The sequence below is a fragment of the Quercus lobata genome, chromosome 6 (assembly GCF_001633185.2).
Source record: "Quercus lobata isolate SW786 chromosome 6, ValleyOak3.0 Primary Assembly, whole genome shotgun sequence".
Lineage (NCBI taxonomy): Eukaryota > Viridiplantae > Streptophyta > Magnoliopsida > Fagales > Fagaceae > Quercus > Quercus lobata.
Genome location: NC_044909.1, coordinates 2,603,106 through 2,625,333, shown reverse-complemented (window position 1 = coordinate 2,625,333; position 22,228 = coordinate 2,603,106). Strand labels below are relative to the sequence as shown.

Below are 22,228 nucleotides of genomic sequence, written 5' to 3'. Positions count from 1 at the left end.
AAATTAGCCTAATAACATATGTAATCAAAATCTGATAACATATGATGAGATTTTTCCAACGAACTTAATCAACTATATTTTTTTCGTGAGTTTTAATTAACTCAACTAATAAAGTTTTTTATAATTGAATAAGAGATGTGAGATTCAATTCACGTCTACATCAAAAAATTGATTGGTGTCTTGGTTCAATAATAAAAACACCATAAGGAAAAATCTCTTAAAAAAAATAAAACTACGTTTTTTTTTCAAAACAAACCAAAGACAAGAAAAAGAAAAAGCAAAATGTAGATGATTTATACCATTTCAAAACTTTTATTTAAGTATATACCTTTGGTGACAATGACGGATATGCTTTTTGGAGGTATTATAAAGTGGTACAATTTGTGCAATATAAAGTGGTACAATTTATGTCATAACTCGTCCACGTAGGAAGTTATAAGTGGTATAAAATGATGATAGATTTATATAGAGACATTCTTCTACCATTTACAACTCACGACATACACGAATTATAGCACAAATTAGTCACTTTATGTGGCACAAATTATACCACTTTAACTCTTTTTAGGAAATTGCAATACACAGTACACGCATGCATTATTCGTGTTGCAGGGCATATACCATGTCCTGATTGGCATCTCGTCCGGAATATTAATGGCACTTTATGCAGTTTTGCCGACACACGCGCTCTTTGCCTAGGAGAAAGTGCTAAGAATTTCATTCTTGGGCTAGTGGTGCTGGTTTTTTGTTTGTGGGCTAAATAGGGTCCATTAATCAAACAAGTAACAAACAAGACACGGGCTGGGCTAGTTCTGGTTTATATATGGAGAATTACTTGGTATAGTTGGGCCCATATGTGAGTCTGAATATTCCTACAAGCTGTACCTTGAGCTTTTGGGTTCATATTCTCACTCAAAAAGGGCCCAAAAAAGAAAGGAGCTTGGACTCGGCTGCTCAAAAATCAGGGCTACGCTCACTCCTCCTCATATTGTGTCCCTGCCTTTTGTTAACTTTTTTTTTTTTTTGGCATATTATAAGCTGTATTTTTTCTTTTAACACAAAACTTAACTACAATTCTTTATGGGTTATATCTTTCGTTTATCAATTAAATTCAACTATTTGATTACATTGGTCAAAGAGTCGTGTGATTGAATTTGAAGATAACATTGTCTATGTTATATTACTAATGCTATCACATTGTTGAATTTGTTGAGAAACTTAAATATACATAAGAACAAAAAGTGTTTCAGTTTAGATCAAGAGAAAGAATTCATTAAGATTTAAATAGACTAGCTTTTGGTATATCAACATTTAAATACTCAGACATTGGTGTTTGACTGTTTGGATTGCACTCAAAATTAAAATTCTAATTAATTTCACTTGAGTGAGAGTCAAGTGAGCGACTTGCAAAGTCTCTGACTATTTTATTGTTTTGCTCAAGCGGTCTTGAACTTTGCTTGAGCAAACATGGTACTCTTCAAACTCTTTCAATAACATTTTGACAGAATTTCTTACTCATAACCCTAGCCTGAAATTGGTTGAAATTCTTCTTCTTCTTTTTATAAATAATTCCAGCTTTTATTAAGAAAAAAAGATCTGACCTACAAGCCTCTTGGATAGGAGCAGGCAAAACATGCATATCACAACAAAAATGAAATGTAACAATAGTATAGCTAATTTGGATAGTAGTCTAAACCCAACAGAAATCACTTAACAAAGGAAATACTAAGTTCAACAATATTACTAAAAGTGATGTTTACAAAGACTAAGTTTAACCTACAAATACGTTGAAATGCAACCCTTGATTTTTTGTCACATGAAATATGCATTCCAACCTGAGAGTTAACAAATTGGGAATGCAAAATGTTAATGAAGTATTTTATCTCTGAACACTTCAGTAAAGATATGTCAAGAGATTCCAGATGCACCGACAAGGCGACAACCTTGACCGTTGTTGATAAACTAAACTAATAATATATATATATATATATATATATATATATATATATTTGATATTCTTTTATTCACGTAAACCTTTAACTCTTAACTTAGTCTAGGTGCTGCATATATAAATATATATACATACATATATATATATATATATATATATTTTTTAATTCTTTTAGTCAAGTTTGTCTGTTATTTATTTTGAGATTTCCTAGGTTGATGATTGTCATTACTCATTATTATAATATAGCCTTGAAGATATATATTGGATGTCACGTGGAACTTATCCCTATCATCCTCTCCAATCTTCCATTTTTTTCTAGATTTTAAGGGCTTTTGTGTTGCATTCACAAAAAAAAAAAGGGCTTCTGTGTGTTCGTCTTTTTATAGATCTTCTTGATCGTGATGGTCTTGAGATAATGGAAACTGTTCATGTCTTCATGATCAAGACTGCAATCCTATGAAGCAGAGCAGTAGGTGGAATTGTGTAAAAAGCCACAATAAAATAAAATTTATATTAGGCCATTTATTTTTAAATTAGAATTTGAGTGAAAGATGATACAAAATCAATCCCTCCTATTAAATTCTTTAATTCCCTTATATTTTTAATTAAATATAAAACATATGACATTTTTATTTATATGTGGTTTATATATAAAGCCATTAGATTTATGGATTTAAATGGTAGGGGATTATTTTCCAAAAAAATAGAACATGAAGGAAAGGTGTCACTTATCTTTTAATGAATTATTTTTCTCTGTAAATAGGGTGAAGTGGGAGGTAGGGTTCCAAGTTCCAACCTCTAATACCACCTGACAATACCAAGGGTATCACTGTCACTGACACAATAACTTGAACACAAAGAACTGTAAAGATATATGGTTTATATATATATATATATAATTAAATCATTATTATTAGTAATATCTATCTTCGTCAACAAATATAACAATATTATATTATTACAATCCAAATCCAATCCATTACTTGCAAAGTCGCCCAAAATATATATATATATATATATAGGGTGAATCTTTAACATAGAAACTACCTCTAGCCTTTTAGATATTTTCAAGAGTTTTATGTGCAATTTTTTACTTTCAAAAGTTCGGAGTTCAAGTTTCCAAGTAAATTAACATAAGGTTAGGCTTATGTCAAAAATTAGATATGCTAAATCAATATGAATTTTTATGCACATACAAGCAGATTGTCAAGACATTTTCAACTAGAGTAGTTGCAAGAAAAAGTGAGGGATCAAAAAAATTCAACAGTGCTTCATGACAGAATCATTACAAAATGTCTAAAACAGTGAAAAGCTTTGAATGAGTGGAAAGAAATTACGTGCAATAAAAGTTTGAATGGCACCAAATTCTACGAGTCAAATGAGTTTGATATGATGAGATAAACAGTTCCAGAATTCATTTTTCGTGCGTGTTATAATTGGATTTTGGTTCATGTCTTAGTCTTCAACACCAAAGAGACCGACCATATATGTGTGGATCCAGCTAGACTAAAAAAAGCACTCCTCAACCAAACCATATAGATTTATGTGAATCAGAAGCATATACCAAACGAAAGGTAGTCCTTGATGAATAGCCTGTTGGAAGATATTCTTATAAAGAAACATTATCTGATGAGCAAAATTTGGGACCTCAAAGAGATAGGGCAATAGTTTTTGAGTGGATGTCCTCAATTAATGGGTGGACATGTGTTCTTTATTTGTTTCTTTTTACAGCTTGCCTTGCACCAAGTTTGATTGTGTTTTTATTTTATTTTTATTTTTTTTGGGAAAGTGACTATGTTATATATATTTGTTAGAATAATTAACATTTCCTAAGATTATCAACGACAACAAAAATTAACATTTGGTGTCACTTAAACATTGTCAACGTCAAGAACTTTATAACTAGATTGACATTTTCGAATGTTTTTAATGCCAATGTCCAATGTTAAAATCTCATCCTCTAATCTAAATATCAAATTGAGTGGTGATAGCTATAATGTTATACGTGTGTATGAAATGAGAAGGTATTTGGTATCAAATGATACCATATCAGCCATATCAACAGTACCAAAATTCAATATATATGAGATGTGTCAGCCAAAAATAACTACCTTACTAACAAATGAAAGACAAAATGACATGATCTTATTTGATACAAAATACTTTTTCATATAAAACACATAATACCACGTTATTTGAAATCATGTTTTAAAAACATGGTTTCACTGTTTTATAATTATAATGAGATAGTATTTTTAAAATATGATATCATAAAAAGTGCGTACAAAACAGTGCAATTAGAAATATATAACAATATAAACTAGCACACCGACACAGTCACACATAAGTGGAGTAATTCTTAGATAAACCCGAAGTATTACTTTGAGCTCTCACAAAGTAAGTGAACCTCACACATGGGTACCACCATCGAGCCCACACCTTTTGTAAGAGTCCGGAGCACTAGTACGCGTCTACCTAAGTTTTGTGTCTAGTGTCCGCCACCTAACAACAACCAGCATTTGACATGGGAGTACGGCTAGAAGTAATTTCCATTCATGTAACCTAACTTCCGTACATGCTGATGCGGCCAAGCGCTATGTTGAAGTCAACTAATGTTCAACATACTATCGATCCCTTGGTCGACATTTAAAGAAGATCAATAATTCAACGTAATTTCCTATAAAAAAAAAATAATAATAATAATAATTCAACGTAATAGACACGTCGGTCTTTGTTTGGCTATCATTTTTTTGTTGACTGAACCTTTTTTTCTTTTTTCTTTTTTGATTAGTGATTTAGGCAATGACAACGTATTAGTTATTATTAATTTATTATATGAAAGTATTAGATCGTTCATTTTGAACTGTTATTAGCCCCCATCAGTCGTGTATAATACTATAATTATTTTAAATATGATGTTCTGTGTATGGGGTTCGTAACATAGGTGTAATCTGATTTTTAGTTTTTACACGCATAGATAGTTTTTTTAATAATTTTTTTTTTTTTGTAAAATAAAAAGAGACAGAGATGATGCAAATTAATTAGGTCAATGCTAATTATCAAGATGTCGAAACTACAAGAAACGTACTACCTTATTTATAGGCCTCCTTAAAAATGGTTTTATTTTATTTTATTTTTATAGTCATAATGGAGATGGAAAATTTGATCAAACAGTTGAAAATAATAAAAAGTGTCATACTATTAATAGGCTTGACTCTTTAAAAATACTTAATTTAGAGGTTGTGGGAGGGCCAAGGACCAAGGTACCCTATCCGAAGATAAATTTGCCAACCCAAGCAAATAAACGCAATCAGGCCCCGAAAATCACACTTACCCAAGGAGGACGAAGAGAGCAAATGACAACTAGCACCTCGAAAAGCTGAGGATAAGAGAGTAGATGACAAACGAAAGAGTACAAGACATACAGAGGTAAAGGAAGAAAGTTTCCTAAAGAAGACATCTCCACATCTACATTCAATACTCTGCACCAACTTAGCTGACTGCATTAATAGAGAAATGACATATGAACAGTGACTTCACAGCTCATAGTTCTTTCTCCCACCTCCAAAAGGATCCTGATGGGACAACCATCCAAATTGTTCCCTTGAGATGTACAGATGGAGGGCTGAGATGCAATGGAATGGATTATATAAGGAAAAAAAAAAGGGATGTACACTTTCCAAGAAAAAAGACATAAAGAGAGAGAGCAAAGGATCACTTTGAAAAATATATCACCCTTGCTTATTAATGAGAGATCTATCCTCAGACTCGCTTGAAGAAGAGTTTATACTGAATTGTCGTTCTTTTCATTCATATTAGTCATTTTGGTTCTATCGGTCCTAGGCTTGTAATTTTCTTAGCATTGCAATTGACTCAGAAACTCACTCTCTTAAATGTTCATTGTATTGGGCTTGGCTTGAAGGAATGAGAACCATTATTTTAAGTGGACTGGGTTTTTCTTTTTAAGTCCTTACAGTGGTAATAATCAGTGTCTATCAATATTGAAAGATACCTAGATAAGGCTCGGATTTTATCAAAGTATTGAATATTTAAGTTTGACTTAATAATGAAAATAAAATGTTCAGGCTCAACCCACGCTATTTATGAACACAGCCCTCTGCCTAGAGTTAACTACTTGTCTAGAGAGGGAAAGTACTGTCGGCCCACGGACAGGCCGAGGGGCTAAGCCTGGACCCAACTAGGTCTAAACCAAGATTACAATTTACAACTATTAGACTGACAACCTTGTGAGTTGTGACACCTAACTATACTCAAGGCCTTTATCCCCTGTTGGATTTTTCCCACAACGTTATTTTTCATTTTAGAATAATTAAAATAATAAGTAAAAATTCGTACAGCCTACTGTAGGCTTGTTATATTATATATTGTGAATTGTTGAAATATTTTATCATTTTTAAACCACAAAACAAGCTAATTTTTTATTGATGATCGAAAGAAAAAAGGGATGGGAAACTAAACCAAAAATGCTTAAGCTAATTAGAGTGTTCTTTAGTTTTTTCCATACTAAAAGATGAGGTAATTTTGTAACTTATAATTTAGTAGATATGCTAGAGGATATTCTATCTCATATTAATACTGTAATCTTATTTGATTTGACTCTCTTTTCTTAATAATATTTACAGCGTTCTAAAAAAAAAAAAAGTTAATTTTGTAACTTATAATTTAGTAGACATGCTAGATGATATTCTGTCTCATCTTAATGTTTTAATCTTATTTGATTTGACTATTTTTTCTTAATAATATTTACGGTGGTCTAAAAAAAAAAGTAATTTTGTAACTTATAATCGAGTAAACATGCTAAAGGATATTCTATTTCATCTTAATGCAGTAATCTTATCCAATTTAACTATCTTTTCTTAATAATATTTACAGTGTTTTCAAAAAAAAATGTGTGTTTTTAAGGTGAACTTGGGAACAACCTAATTAAGGAAAACCATAATTCCCATTTATGTCACAAACCACATATAATATTGTAAAAGATATTATTAAGTATTGGATGGTCCATGTCATGCTACATGCTTTGCAGGCCACGAGAGAGAGAGACTATGTTTGGTTTTACATACAGCTCGTGAATACTGATGAGATAGAAAGTAAGAGGAAAAAAGAGTGAGAGGATGAGGGTGTTTTGTCAGGTTTTGTCTTTGGGGTCACTTTCTAGTCCCTAACACTTGTGAAAATCTTTGCCGAGTTGTCTCTGAGTAGTTGGCAATTAAGAACTTCTAGACCTTGTCCTATTGATGGACTCTTCAAGGTCCTCTACTCTTGGTCTTACATATTACTCTTCTTCAATCTACCATCACACATAAAAATAAAAATAAAAAATTATTTTTATTTAATACTGTATGACTCATCTCTCATAATTTCTCTCTCGCTCACACGCATACAAACACCAGGAAAAAGAAAACATTGTATAGAGTAAAAGAAGAAGCTTGTTAACAAAAGAGAATAGCTAAGAATAGAAACTTAGGAATGAATGGTGTTACAGCTATCGAACCAGATTACACTGAGTTTGTTGAAGTTGATCCCACTGGAAGATATGGAAGAGTATGTTAATATAACCTTTGTTGCTCACTTTTGGTTCTTGCTTTCTCTCTGTGTTTTTCATTGCCTGTTGGTGTTTTATGCTCTTAGTAACATGGTCTGATTTTTGAGCTCCCCATATTTGCTATTTTTTGCAGTACAATGAAATTCTTGGCAAAGGAGCTTCAAAGACAGTGTATGAGGCTCTCTTCTCTCCATATTTTGCGTACCCTTTTCAAATTTCTGCAAGTTACCTACTCTTTTGGCATTCTATATGTTATTCTATTAATATAATGGTTTTGCAAATGAATGGGTGGTTGGGTTGTATTGGAATTGTTGCAGTTATAGAGCCTTTGATAAACATACAAATTCTGCAAGTTAACTACTTTTTTTGGCATTCTATATGTTATTCTGTTAATTGGACTTGTTGCAGTTATAGAGCTTTTGATGAACATATCCTTTTCAAATTCTGCAAGTTATCTACCTTTTTTTTTTGGCATTCTATCTGTTAATATACTGGTTTTTGCAAATGAATGGACTTGTTGCAGCTATAGAGCCTTTGATGAGTATGAAGGAATTGAAGTGGCATGGAATCAGGTAAAGCTCTATAACTTCCTGAAAAGTCCTGAAGATCTTGAGAGGCTGTACTGTGAAATTCATTTGCTCAAGACCTTGAAACACAGCAACATCATGAAGTTCTACACTTCCTGGGTTGATATTGCTAACAGGAACATTAACTTTGTCACTGAGATGTTCACCTCTGGTACTCTCAGACAGTAAGCATCATAAGTTCAAAACTTTATTGTTTCTCACCAATTTTTTTCTTATTTTTCTGATCTGGGATTTTGAAATTTATTGGATTTTCAATGCTGGAATTGTTTTGTAGGTATAGGCTAAAGCACCGGAGAGTCAACATTAGAGCAGTGAAGCATTGGTGTAGACAGATTTTGAAAGGCCTTCTATATCTCCACAGCCATGACCCTCCTGTTATCCATAGGGACCTCAAGTGTGACAACATTTTTATCAATGGGAACCAAGGGGAAGTCAAGATTGGTGATCTTGGCCTTGCTGCAATCCTGCGTAAATCTCATGCTGCTCGCTGTGTTGGTAAGCTGAAGTGTTTTAAGTTTCCCTCAAAGCTAGAAACTTGCTTACAATTTCAGAATAGTTCACTTAGAATACTAGTATTTCTGTATATGTAACCACCATCAGTTTGGCATGCTATTCTTAGATAATGAATCAATCTGGGAAGAGTTTTAGTAGTTTGTGATTATATCCATTGGTTTTCTTTTCTTTATCAGGAACGCCAGAGTTCATGGCACCAGAGGTTTATGAAGAGGAATACAATGAATTAGTAGACATATATGCTTTTGGAATGTGCATCTTGGAGATGGTAACCTTTGAATATCCATACAGTGAATGCACCCACCCTGCTCAGATATACAAGAAAGTTATCTCTGTAGGAACTCGAAACTTTAAATTTTCTTACCAGATTGAATTTTGTCTCCACCAACTAATTACTTATTGCATCTTGTATGTAGGGGAAAAAACCAGAGGCTCTTTATAAAGTAGAAGATCCAGAGGTGCGACTGTTTGTTGAAAAATGCTTAGCAACTGTGTCCCGTAGGCTCACTGCTAGGGAGCTTTTGAAGGACTCTTTTCTCCAAATTGATGATTATGGATATAATTTAAGTCCAATAGGGTACCGAGGAGATTTTGATGAATTAGGCCCTCTCTTAAGAGAACCCCACTACGGAATTTATCATAGTAACTGCTCTTTGATCAACGATTATGGCAATTATCTTGGTTATATACCTGAAAATGATTTTGAAGCAAGTGAACTTGATCTCTTCACTTGTCAAGAGGATGAGCATTTGGCAGATGTTGACATCGCAATCAAAGGGAAAAGAAGAGAAGATGATGGCCTCTTTTTAAGGCTCAGAATTGTAGATAAAGAAGGTTAGAGTTATGACATAATTTGTTTTATTATTCCAAAATGCCACTTTTCTTCTTTCCTTAAATGATATAAGTAAGCACTGAGACTAAATTGAGCATTACTTTCCTCTGTGCAGGCCGTATTCGAAACATCTACTTCCCATTTGACATTGAGACTGACACAGCATTGAGCGTTGCGGCAGAAATGGTGGCAGAGCTTGATATCACTGACCAAGATGTGACAAAAATAGCAGATATGATTGATGGTGAAATTTCTACCTTGGTGCCTGAGTGGAAGAGGGGGCTTGGCATAGAGGCAAGTCCACATAACACAAGTGCAAGTTTCTGTCACAATTATGTTTCAAATGGTTCTCTATTGGATTATGTGTCATCAAATAATCCAGGTGCCAAGAATCTTCAAGTTCTTCAGTGTTCTAAGCAAGGAGGTGCTGCTGTCCATGGCCGTTTCGAAGAAATTACTTATCAGGTAGAAGAGTCTGAACAATGTGTCACTGAAGGTGCACCAAAAACATCAAGCCAGTCCGGTGTTGGCATCCATTTTGCTGACATCTGGGCTCAGCTAGACGGGCCGGAATTGAGTTCACAGAGGTCAAGAGAGATCCACTGGGATGAAGGAAGTAAAACATTGGACCAAACACCCTTTGGATCAGATGAGAGAATTATAAACGTGGATGATCAATGTATATCCAATGCAAGAAACTCTCTCTCCACAACCACTTCAGCTGACTATGCCCTCTTGGATGATTCTGAGAATGAAATTAGGCAAGAATTAAGATGGCTCAAAGCAAAGTATCAAATGCAGTTGAGGGGGCTTAGAGACCAACAATTAGGAGCAAAATGGAAATCTTCAAGCATGTCTCCAAAATCGCCACCATTGGATTCTCCCCCACTAAAGAGAGAGAGCAATGAAACTATCCTGGAATCTTTGTCCTCTGGGAAGCATTTCACTTCAGATTTTCCCGTTGCTGCTGATAAGAAATGCTCCAGTGTGGCAAACCAAAGTGAAAATTCTGAGGGAATCAATGAGTCTTTTTGTCCTGAGAAGATGTTTACTGCCAAGAATTTCTATTCAGGAGTTTTGCTTCCACACTCTCTTCACAGGGCAACTTCTCTTCCAGTTGATGCTGTAGATGTTTAAAGCCTGCCAAATATTCAGTTTCTCCCAATGCTGACACCACAACCTCCAAGTTTTACAATCAGAGATGTAACTTCCAAAGATTGTAGGCCTGTTCCCAGGTGAGATCGTTTCACTTGGTTTTTTTGGAATTAATGTACATTACTCACTAACTTTGAAGTAAACAAGGTTTCCAAAATTTTATGTTCATCTCACAAAAGGAGGGAGATCCATTGATGACACTCTGATACTTAACATTGAATCCCTTGACATAATGAATTAATGTAATTTGAAAGAATGGCCTATTGCCTGTGACGAGGTTACTTGTTTTATTACTTAAAGAAGGTGAGAATCTGGTTTGTCTTGGCCAAAATGTGAGATTATATCAGTCTTTTGAATTTGCTTGTTTGATGATTTAGTTAATAATTGACACATGTCAGCTCTGCTTGGCTTACAGAATGATTTTGGAGAAGCACATATATGGATTATGGACCTCTACACGACTTTTCCTATATATGGACTTATTGGGAAATTAGACGTATCTCATAGTAGATGGAACCCATGGGACATCCCAACATCATGTCCAAACACCACCACAGGCACCCCTCTCAAGGCCATGTTCCACTTTTGTCTTCTGTATTGGCTGCACACCTTCTTGATGTGTGACCACAATGCCAACCTCCCAACCTCCCAATCCTAGAGACAGAAAAATCTCAACTTTTTTCACAATCCTAAAGACCTCTATCAATGTTACACGCAGTATAATTTTCAATTTTATACTGACACCACTTTTATTATTATACCAATTACAAAATGTTGCAAAACTTTTTTTGTCACTTATTGTATCAATGGACAATGGACAAACGGCACCACATAGTTCCAGCCTTATCAATGACCTCTACCTCTTTTCTTTTTCATCTTTTTCCTCTGTTTTTTTCTTCTGTGGGGACTAGGGTGGGGGGTTTAAGTCTTCTATTTTATACTTTTCAATGGTAAATCCTAAGAAAAGCATCACCTCAGGACAATTATATGGCGGTTTTAGCTGGATAGTATAAGTAGAATGGTCCAATGGTTTCGGTATTTGGATAACTACATATCATGTACCTAACTGCTGGACCCATGTGATTCTGCTTGCCCAAGTTGCCAACTTGGGTTAGATATTCTGAAGGGTTTTTTTTTGTTTTGTTTTTTTTTTTTTTTTTTTGGTGGTAAAATTTAAAATAAAAAAAAGGTGAAGGGGTCGACTTAAGTAGGCGTTTTTCACCTGAGTGTGACCATAGTGACACTTTACCTACTCAACCTGAGCCTACGGGAGCAAAAAAGAAAGGTGTTGGAGCATAGAATATAGAAATACCATATGCCAACCATTCTTGATGACTCTTCCTAGTAGATGCCGCATATTATGTTTTTCCTCGTAATGTCACTGGCCAATGATCAATCCCATTAATGAGGCAAAAGGCGTGGAGAAATTTCCATGCAATGCAAGTAGATGTAGATGAAGTATGGCAATTGATTTAGTCAAGTACCACGTAAAAGAGCTAGTCTCAAATTTTAATTAATGTATTATAATGTTAATGGTGGATATAAAAAGGAGGATATGATTGATTACTAGCTCTAAATTATTAGATTCCCATATTCAGTCTTATGCTTTTTCTTATCTCCTACACTATTAATATTGTTGTTGAAGTGGAACTTTCACTTTTAACAACTAATTAGGTTTGCTTCCATGACTGTCTATGAAACTTTATAAAGTTGGGTCACGGAAAAGTGATTAATATCACGTACAGATTCCATTATGACTCTCTTTTAAATAGGTCTTTACTAACCAGGCTTCCCATGTTGAATTTTTTTTTTTTTTTTTTTTTTTTGATAAGAAATCCCATGTTGAATTTGGTAGTAGAAAAGCACAAGAAAAAAGATACCGTACAACTATAACAAGTGCATTATCACCTGGACTCAATTATTATTGTTGTTTATAATGTCTAGTTTCTGTCATCCTCGGCCCCCCAACCTCCACTTTGTGACTCAAACCCCCCAACTTTTTTTCTTGTCATTTTAGGTGTGTTTTTGTCCTATGAAAATTGAATAGTCTCTATGTGTTGTAACATCATTTAAAGGTTAGAAACTATAATCTACAATCACCTAAACAGAAATTTAACACGGTATCGTGAGCATTTTAATATATGCTATGATGATATGGTGTTGTACGTTAAATGATTAACCCATTTTGAAGGAATTTAACGATTAATCCATTTTGAAGGAATTGATCATCGTGCTATAAGAAATAAATAGTCAAAAGTGTTTGATTCTCATTAGAAGCCTAAACTTGCATGCACTACTTTTTTTTTTAGGGTCTTGAATTTCTTTTCAATTAGTTTCAAATAAGTCTACAAGGTAAAATCTCTCTCCATGATGGTGTTGGGTTCTTTTTCTTGTTAGCACATGCGTCACATTTTGATAAATAAATTATTGGACTAAAGTTTTTCGACATAGTTGAGCCTGAAATTCATGCTAATGGGTCATCTATGAACCGTTATCAATATATTTTCCTTTATACAATAAAATAATGTAATGAGTGAGGAGAATAGAAAATAGTGAAGAAAAAAAATATTTCAAGAAAATAAGTAGGTTTTAAAACATAGAAGAGATGGGAATTAATACATGAGCTTATTGTTAGCAATGTCAAACAAATATATCTAAGAAGGTTAAATAAATATATTGGAAGATGAGTGGAATGATAATATATCACCTAGGAAAGAATTAACGACATGGAAGCTTTTAGCCATTCCAAATAGCTTTAGCCGAAGCATGGCAAAAAAAGTGATGAAAATCCACTAACCCGTAATCAACTTCATAGGTAGCCTTGGACTAGACCAAGGCCACGATCAACTTCATTGTCATTGGAAAATGTCCAAAAAAGCACGTTCATCAGTTAATCCAAGTCATATTGGGAAGTGGGCTTTTTGAGTTTAGGATGTTGTTGCCTTCCATGCTAAACAAGAAAAGTTTGTCTCTTTTTTTTTTTTTTTTTTTTCTTTTTTTTTTTTTTTAATACAAGATAGAAATTTTACTTCAATATAATCTAACTGTGTATATGTGTAAAATTCTGTTCTAAAAACTTAAATCTTGACCCTTGTCTCCCACACCCTATAAACATTTATACTTGTAGAGTCACTACTATACTAAAGATGCACAATAGAGTTGAATGCTAAGTGTGATTGCATTGTGGAATTTAGGACAAAGGTAATTTAATGGTTGATTAGGCTAGCATTAATTATGATTTGAGACAGTTTGCACTGTTTTATTAGAGGGATTTCCCACGTGCTTAGCTATGCAGCAAATGCTAGTTATGGGCTTCTCATGGGTTACAAATATTCTAAGATTATTTGCAAGCCCATTTGTGGGGCCGAGATGGTTTTATTTGCAAGCCCATTTGCAAATATACCGGGCAGGTTTCATGTCAATGATGCTCATTATTTTTATTTTTTGGGTAAATTGCATATTTGGTCCCTATACTATATACTATATTTTAATTTGGTCCCTAATCTTTTAATTGTGTCAATTTGGTCCTTAACATTTCAGTACCGTGTCAATTTAGTCCTTACTATTAATTTTTGAATGAAAATTGATGACACATCTAAAGGCCAAAATATTAATTTTTGAATGAAAATTAATGACACATCTAAAGGCCAAAATAAAAAATTAGCTTTTATTGATGTGATAATACAATAAAATTTTATTTTGATCATTTGACATGTCATTAATTTACATCCAAAATATAACAACAGGGACTTAATTAACACGACACTGAAAGGTTAGGGACCAAATTGAAATACGTTGTAAAAAATAAGGACCAAATATGTAATTTACCCTTATTTTTTTAATTTTTGATGAACTCAATGATGCCCATTATTTGGAAAATATATATAGTGTAAACTTATAGAATTTATAGCTGGTTTAATGGTTATAAATGCCTGTTATTTGGCGAACATAGATGTAAAAGTGGCTAAAAGTTTGTTAAAAAATTTATTCTATCAAGTAATTATGCTGCAAGTAGCTCAACACCATGATGATGCCATAGAGAAATAAGAAAATTACTAAATACTTTGGAAGTATCATAAATGTGTACTCCCCCCTCTTACATAACTGTAAGTCCCACTAATTAAATTTATGATGAGATCCACAATTCATGTGAGAGGAGAGAGTATACATTTATGGTATTCCGAGAGTACTCAATAATTACACAGAGAAATACCACACTATCAAGCAAATAAGCTATTGACATAAGTGCCTAATATGGCATTTCAGCTAAGTTAACATATTAATACATTTAGGTGGAAATGTAAAATAGGTTAATTTTGCACTTGAAAATGTGTTATAAGGACAGAGACAATTTCATTCCTCTTAATGGCCTTTGCGAGTCAAAAAATAACGTGTGCATCCCATACGACCTCCAAACAGATTGCAATTATCATTATCATATTGGCCTCAAAATCGGGTATTTTTCAAGCAATTCATCTTCTGACAATGTATCATGTTCTACCTGCGGGGTCCAAAGCACCTCTACAGCCTGCAAAATTATTAAACTAGAATTAGAGTCACAACTTTTCTAACAAATTCTTAATGTTGAATTGTTAGAGTCGCGTTAGTGGTGGATCTATATATTCCCACTTTACCAATGTTTCTCTGGAAGTGATGGAATTCAAGTGATACAAGACCTTTCTTAAGTCCTCTGTACTTCTAATTGGAGGAAGATTTGGTGTACCTTTAACAGCGACCACGAGTGTGACCTGTGAATCAATTTACATTAAAGGAATAAAGACTAACAGACCTGAAAAAGACATAGAAGTGGGAACAAACTAGTACTACAGATCAACTCTACATGACCCAAATCATTGATTCTTGGTTTAGTTCTAGTAAGGATATTCCATAACTCAAAAAGATAAATTTCATTATTTAACAGCTTATGCTTGAAGTAAAGACCCAAATTGAATTATCAAGCTCTAAGACACGCTAACTCAAATGCTAACATTAGTATTTAAAAGGAAGCATATGCAGTATGTGCCATAAGAAATTATGGCAATCAAGTAGCTTGAGGCACAATAGGTATGCATGATATCTAGAATCCATAAAAGATGATATACCACTATGTAATCTTTTCTAAGTTTGTTGTCCTTTGGGATAAGGGTTCTTTGAACTTTTATGTTGTCAACATTGACAAGCGACTCGATTTCAAATTTCTCTCTCTCTTCAGCTAAAAGTTGTCTGAATTCCTTTTCCACAGCTTCAACACCCCGCTTTTGTTTCACCTACAAGAAAATTTTAGTATGTGAAAGTGCTCTGTGGTTATATAATCTTTAAAAAGAAAACTTCTTTTATATAAGCCTATGGAGTTTAGTTGGAGTGAACGGCTGGAAGCAACACAAAACTTGAGCGTCTTTTTCTCAGGGTTTTCATTTCTCTAAAAAAATATTTTAGGCATTCGTTGTTTTTTGCAAATCCATTCACTTAAGATGCTTTTACATAACATCGAAGAGAATGAATTTCTCATAGGGCAACAATAGCCAGACTGATGGAGTAGAATTAAAATAACGTAACTCTTCCAGCACAAGTTGTGGAATTAACCTGAAGGACCAAAATACAAGAGCAACTTAACTTAATCACTTAACCCTGCTGTTCTTTTCTTTCAACCTCACTCCCTAATACAATGTCATCATCACTGCTGTTCAAGCATAATCTGAATTATCAGATGCCGATTATACAGTTTTTTTTTTTTTTTTTTGGTTTCCTCTATCAAAACCAATGTTTTGTGCAAATGATATTGTCATCATACTAAATTCTAAAAAATCCATATAGCTGACCCAGCTTCAACATGTCCATCAAATCACCATCTACACAGAAACTAAAAGAAGTAATTGGCTATTTCACCATAAAATGATACCAAAGGACTAACGCAATTCACTTAACAGGGAGAAAAATGTTTTTCAATTTATTTAAATATCAGAAATTAAGTTATAAATTATGGATAAGAAATTAGGTGAAAACAAAAAAACAGCATTAATCATTTTCCTCTCTGTCAACATTGGGAAACCTGAATAACAGATATTAATTATGCACAAAAATGACAACATAGAAACCAATGAGAAGTCATTGTAACAGAATATAAATCACAAGTATAATGAGTTTTAAGCGTTCTGAAATACTGTTATCCAACTAAAGTTAGAAAACTCAAAAGATCAGCTTAGTTCAGATACTGCAGAATTGAATCAACTAACAATCCTTTCATCAACTTGTGTCATGTGTGCCATAGTAAAAATCTAATGCAATGAGAGGATGCAAGCCATGGAAGATGTATATGAAAGGTTAAAGAAGCTCAACATGATGAGGGAAATTCTAAAAAGTATAGTTTGTGAAGATAAAAATAGGCCCAAAAACTTAGATAAAGAAGACTAGAGTACTCTTTCTAGTCCAGAAAAGGCAGATAAACAATCATGTTTCTTATGATCACATATTTGCATTTACAGATCAATAAGAAAGTATAACCCCATCATACTAAAGTTAAAGTACACAACTTGAAAACAAAAGAATAGTTAGAGAAATTAAACAGGAATACTTTAACATTTAATATCAAGGTGTATTAGCCACCCTATGCACAACAAGAAGCTTAACACTGGTTTAAATTACAGGATTTTCAAAATATAAGAACAGAATTGAAGAAATATCTAACTAATATCACTTTCAAGCTCAACCTTCTCATGTATATATTGATTAAGAAGAACAATGACTTTCAGGGCTACTAAGCACCATCTAAACCTTTACAAGATTATGTGACTTACAGATGAATAACCAGAGATCCAATAATTTTGATGCCGAAGCAGGGCTACTATGGACTCTGCAACCATAATAAAAAGGAGGAGAATGTTACATAAGATAACATGTAAAACTAGCTAAAGTTAAAGCCTTTAATATGTAATGCAGTGATAAGCATGACTAGCAGACAAACTAGTGATGGCTATAATAATTAACTTCATTTCAATATTAGCGGCATCAAACTATGCATTTTTTCCTGTCACCAAGGAAATAATTTTATATTTATTCAAAGAACATCAGAATTTATCTCACTCACAAAGAACCAACCATAAACCATTCACGGGAAAATTGAGGGGAAAACATATTTTGACATTAACAAAGAGGAATTTGTTGTCACCACCCACAAACTAAAAATTTCATTAAACCATATAATCATGCTATGCTGTATTGTACATGGACTAGTTTAAGTTTAAAAAATTTCAAAGCCATATTTACAAAAAGGGAATAGCTCTTCAGTACAATTAACTTTTAATTTATTCTCATCTCCACCTTGTGTGAAATATGGTGCAATGCTGCATAACTTTTCAGAAAAAAAAAAAAATTTAAAAAAAATTCCCTCATAGGGTTTTGATTTTCACACATCCACTATTTCACATCTCTTTTTTCACATCCACTTTTGTGTGATAAAATGAGGACATTCCCGCATCAATTGTGAATATGTATGTGAAATAGTGGATGTAAATGTCCATGAAAGAATATTTAACCTTCCCTCATCAATAGCTTCATCAATCACTGAAGGTACAATTCTTTTTTCTTTTTCTTTTCTTTCTTTTTTCTTTTTTTTTTTAATTTTGTGCTCTCATTTATTTTAAGCTGTAAATATAGAAGTGATTAAGAATTCTTAGAAAACTTCTTGGGCACAGGAATTCCTGTGTACCAACCTTTCTGATACACTCCTTTTCCTAGCTCCATTTTAAAAAAAAAAAAATCCTTTTGAGAAAATATCCACAAGTAGTAATGTAAATATACTGCATATCTATACCCATGTCAGGATCACATCCAACACAGGTATTGTACTCATTCTGAAGTGTCCATGTAGTAATGTATTATAGGCTTACTCATCCTTGAAACAAATTTTACCCTATTGGGGATAAAGTACTGGAGTGGAGCAAATGAACATGAGGATACTGGATTATATGGCCAGTTGAAAAGAAATTGGATATATAAATTCATTTATAATGGTTGGTTCCTAATCCTTATGGTTCCTAAAGGAATGAAAAACATAGTCTAGTATAAATTTACAATATCATCAATGAAAAATATGCCATTAATTCCATATGAACCTGTTAATATGATGTGGAAACCCTTCTTTTCAGATGTGTCTCCAGCTCCAGCAAGATTATTAAGATCTCTTTGAAGTGAATGAGCCTTGCCTGATAGCCCAACCTGCAAGTGAAAAAAGAAAATATCAGGAGTTTTAGGATTCTGGGAATGAGAAGATCACAAAGATGAGGATGCAATACACACACACACGACCCACAGGAAAAGGATCTCAATTTGAAGTGAATCCATTTCATTGTTTTGATTAAATAGAACAAATCCAAATGGTGTATCTAGTCTCGTGTCATGTTTGCCAAGAGCCTTGTAGTTTAGCTGGTTAGCATCTCCCAGTGTAGCTATCAAATTATAAGGGGGCGAAAAGTCTAGAAATAAAATATGAACCATGAAACACACTCTTCATTTCAATTGGGGATCCTATCTCTTAGGGCCCACATGGAGACCTGATTTATAAAGTGGACTTGAATTTAAAAACAAAGAAATAGAAATTATGAGAGGAGAGGGGGGGGGGGGGGGGGGCGCTAATAGTGCAGAGGTCTCTCTTATTGGGATAAAAATCAACCACAGACTGCATACTGAACAAATAATGTTTTCAATATTACTTAACCCTTCATTTGGTATTTCAAAGAAGAGGATGATTGAAAGGGAATACAGATCCCAAGATTTTCAAACTTTATTTTCATATTCAATTCACAATTAGAAGTACTAATGTCACTATGTTCCCCTTTCTATTTCTGTGGCCATGATTGAAAACACAAATTATGCACTTTTGTGTGTGTGTTTATATGCATATATATGTGTGTGTGTGTGTATATATATATATATAAATATATATATATATATATATATCTCTCACTCTAACTACTTAAATTGTTACTCCACACCAGAGTCTAAGTTCTATTTGAAATTCCTAAACAATAAGTCTAGGCACACAACATTTGTAATGATTGCTGACGTGATGATGAATAACAAAAGTGATGTCAATGATCTATCTGGGTGAGGAAAAACAAATTTTGATGAACATCTAGTATACATCCTGTTCGATCATAACAGGCCATATCAATACTTATGAAAAATGTTTACGGCAGCTCAAGGCCAAAGGCACATTAATAAGGAAAGACCTTAAACTGTGAATGAATAATTGGTTTATAAAATTATAAAAAAATAAAAAAATAAAAAAAAAATAAAAAAGCACAAGCATAGGTGGGTTGTACACTCTTCCTTATCCTCAAGAAGGTCATCAAAATTGTTATCCAATAGAAATCGAACCCAATTGAAAGTCAAAGTTGTTTAAATAAAAAAAGGTTATGAGTATGCCGAATCATAAATTGATGATGAATTTCCCCTAACATCTTGAGGCTTCAATTTTTGTAAGTCAGTATCCCCTACCATATATTGTCAACATTATCCACTCAATTTCCCACACGACAACACATTAAAAAAATCTTTTCCCCTTTCTCAACACCAAAAGTAAAATTGGAAATTATATTTCATTTTTCCTTCACCATGCATCACCTTACCTCGTTTCTTAATAAGATAATAAATTTTCATCTCTCTAGTTAAATTTGATGCCTAAACCATGATATTTGGTACTCTATATGAAATTAATTTTGGTTTGGTTCACTGAATCTTTACATGTTGAATCCATCTTTGTTTGAATAGGTTAAGGCTATTGGGTGATTCTAATGTGAAGTTAAGTTGAAATAATGCAGTTCATGAACTAGATTCCTACTCTATTGAAATGTAAAATTACTAATTTAAATATATATGAATAGCTAGTATACATCTTGTGTGTACTTTGTGATTTCTAGTTTTTCTAATAAAACTTATTATGCATTAAAAATAAAAAATAAAAAAAATAAAAACTCCACACATATTTGATGAATTAGTAACAAGCAGAAGTAAACAATACCTGAATCTTGACAACGCTCGTTGCTGTATCATAAGTACAAACCATCCAAAGTAAAAACCCACCAAAAATTCCAAATGGCAATAGAGCAAGCCATGAAAAAAAACCCTTGCCACTCTTATTCATATCGTTCTCTCTCCTTGGCTCTGCATTGACCCTTCGGCTATTATCATCATAGGATCCATAGCCACGACTATACCCTGGTTGACCATAATGATAATGATATACATCGTAAGAATTAGACGAGGAATATGACGATTTTTCTTCCTCTGAAGAGAAGGAAGAACCACCCATTCTGCCACCAGAGGCAGCAAAGGCTGTGTACAAAATTTCATGGGTGAATAACAAAGCTAGAATGAAAGCAAGAATTGGGTGATTTTGAAAAAACTTGAAGGCCATGTTTGTTGGGTTCTCTTAGGAATTTTTATCCCATAAAAGATACTATCTGGGATTTGGATGAGAAAGGCCGAGATTCATAGGTTTGATATATAACATGTACGAGAAAACTTAGAACAGAAGGTATCATTTCGTTTTGAAAAGTAAAAGAGGTTCCATTTTTAATTGGGATTTGAAATTACTGGGAACTTGTCTGGAATTTGGATGGGAATCACTAGGAAGCTCGGTGGGAGTGTTCTTCTTTGCTTTCAACGTACCGAACAAATTGCTTTCTATGGGTGTTCTTCTACGGGTCGTCGTTCCACTTCCACTTAGGGTCTGTTTGGATGGAGGAGTGAAAAAGTGGGAGGATGGAAAATTGTGGGAGGATAGAAAAGTGGGAGGATGGAAAATATTTGTTTTCCCTCTTGTATGTTTGGTTGGAGGGGTGGAAAAGTGGGAGGGTGGAAAACTCTTTTGTTTGGTTAGAGAGAAAAAGGGAAGGATGAAAAATATAATTTATATAAATTGACTATTATACCTTTGTTGTATAATATGTAAGAAATAAATTTATTTATACTTATTACATAATATTAAATTTATCACATCACATATATAAATTTATATTATTATTTTTTTTATTATAATGTAAAAATTAGATCAAGTCATATTTGAAAAAAAAAATGTTCAGGTCACATTGAAAAAAAAAATGTTCAGGTCACGTGAAAAAAAGTAAAAAGAAAAAAAAAAAAAAGAACGTTTAGGTCACAAAAAAAAAGAAAAAAAAAGGGAAGAACGTTTCAGGTCACAAAAAAAAAAAAAAAAAAAAAAAAAAAAAAAAAAAGAAAAAAGAAGAAAGAAGAAGGAAGAACGTTTCAGGTCCAAAAAAAAAAAATGAAGAACGTTCAGGTCAAAGCAAAAAAAAAAAAAAAAAAAAAAAGAACGTTTCCAGGTCACGTGAAAAGAAAAAAAAATAAAAAAGGAAGAAAGGAAGGGAGGGCATTACCGTAAAACTGTCTTAGTGCAGTTTTCCCCCCCTTGCTTTTCCTCCCAATTTGGGAGGAAAAAAATTTGTGGGCCCAGGGAGAAAATTTTCTCCCTAGTTTTCCACTCCCCCTATTTTCTTCCCATTCCCAAACAGTGGAAAACTGAGTTTTCCACCCCATTTTCCCTCTTATATTTTCCATCCTCCCTATATTCCACCCATCCAAACACAGCCTTAATGTTTTCTTTT

General features: G+C 33.3%; 2 protein-coding genes across 5 annotated transcripts; one reads left to right on the top strand and one right to left on the bottom strand.

Annotated features, from left to right (window-relative positions):
• The first annotated feature begins 7,212 nt into the window (after positions 1-7,212).
• Positions 7,213-10,927, top strand: LOC115950601 (probable serine/threonine-protein kinase WNK9). 3 transcript variants are annotated; one of them, XM_031067806.1, is made up of 8 exons: positions 7,213-7,516; positions 7,651-7,688; positions 8,041-8,089; positions 8,176-8,268; positions 8,379-8,599; positions 8,794-8,951; positions 9,034-9,451; positions 9,565-10,927. In XM_031067806.1, the coding sequence occupies exons 1-8, from the start codon at positions 7,446-7,448 to the stop codon at positions 10,584-10,586; spliced, it is 2,070 nt and encodes a 689-aa protein (XP_030923666.1). In that variant the 5' UTR covers positions 7,213-7,445; the 3' UTR covers positions 10,587-10,927. The 3 variants fall into 3 exon arrangements, with proteins under 3 accessions (XP_030923666.1, XP_030923667.1, XP_030923665.1); XM_031067807.1 differs by lacking the exon at positions 8,176-8,268; XM_031067805.1 differs by having other exon boundaries at positions 7,214-7,516; positions 8,041-8,268.
• Positions 10,928-14,616: 3,689 nt separating this feature from the next.
• On the bottom strand, positions 14,617-21,354 carry LOC115950602. Of its 2 annotated transcripts, XM_031067808.1 has the most exons (6): positions 20,623-21,350; positions 18,716-18,818; positions 17,399-17,454; positions 15,707-15,871; positions 15,239-15,352; positions 14,617-15,132 (listed from the first exon to the last, which is right to left on the bottom strand). In XM_031067808.1, exons 1-6 carry the CDS (start codon positions 21,016-21,018, stop codon positions 15,040-15,042), a joined length of 927 nt encoding a protein of 308 aa, XP_030923668.1. In that variant the 5' UTR covers positions 21,019-21,350; the 3' UTR covers positions 14,617-15,039. The 2 variants fall into 2 exon arrangements, with proteins under 2 accessions (XP_030923668.1, XP_030923669.1); XM_031067809.1 differs by lacking the exon at positions 15,707-15,871 and having other exon boundaries at positions 20,623-21,354.
• Positions 21,355-22,228: the final 874 nt, after the last annotated feature.

Bases quoted from the DNA above. Each gene is read 5' to 3' on its own strand.
- LOC115950601 (XM_031067805.1), top strand. From the start codon at position 7,442: ATGAATGGTGTTACAGCTATCGAACCAGATTACACTGAGTTTGTTGAA. The intron at 7,517-7,650 runs GTATGTTAATAT...TATTTTTTGCAG, and splicing joins CCACTGGAAGATATGGAAGA to TACAATGAAATTCTTGGCAA. The intron at 8,600-8,793 runs GTAAGCTGAAGT...TTTCTTTATCAG, and splicing joins TCATGCTGCTCGCTGTGTTG to GAACGCCAGAGTTCATGGCA.
- LOC115950602 (XM_031067808.1), bottom strand. From the start codon at position 21,018: ATGGCCTTCAAGTTTTTTCAAAATCACCCAATTCTTGCTTTCATTCTA. The intron at 17,455-18,715 runs GTTCATATGGAA...TTATGGTTGCAG, and splicing joins TTTCCACATCATATTAACAG to AGTCCATAGTAGCCCTGCTT. The intron at 15,353-15,706 runs GTATATCATCTT...ATTGATTCACAG, and splicing joins TTAGAAAAGATTACATAGTG to GTCACACTCGTGGTCGCTGT.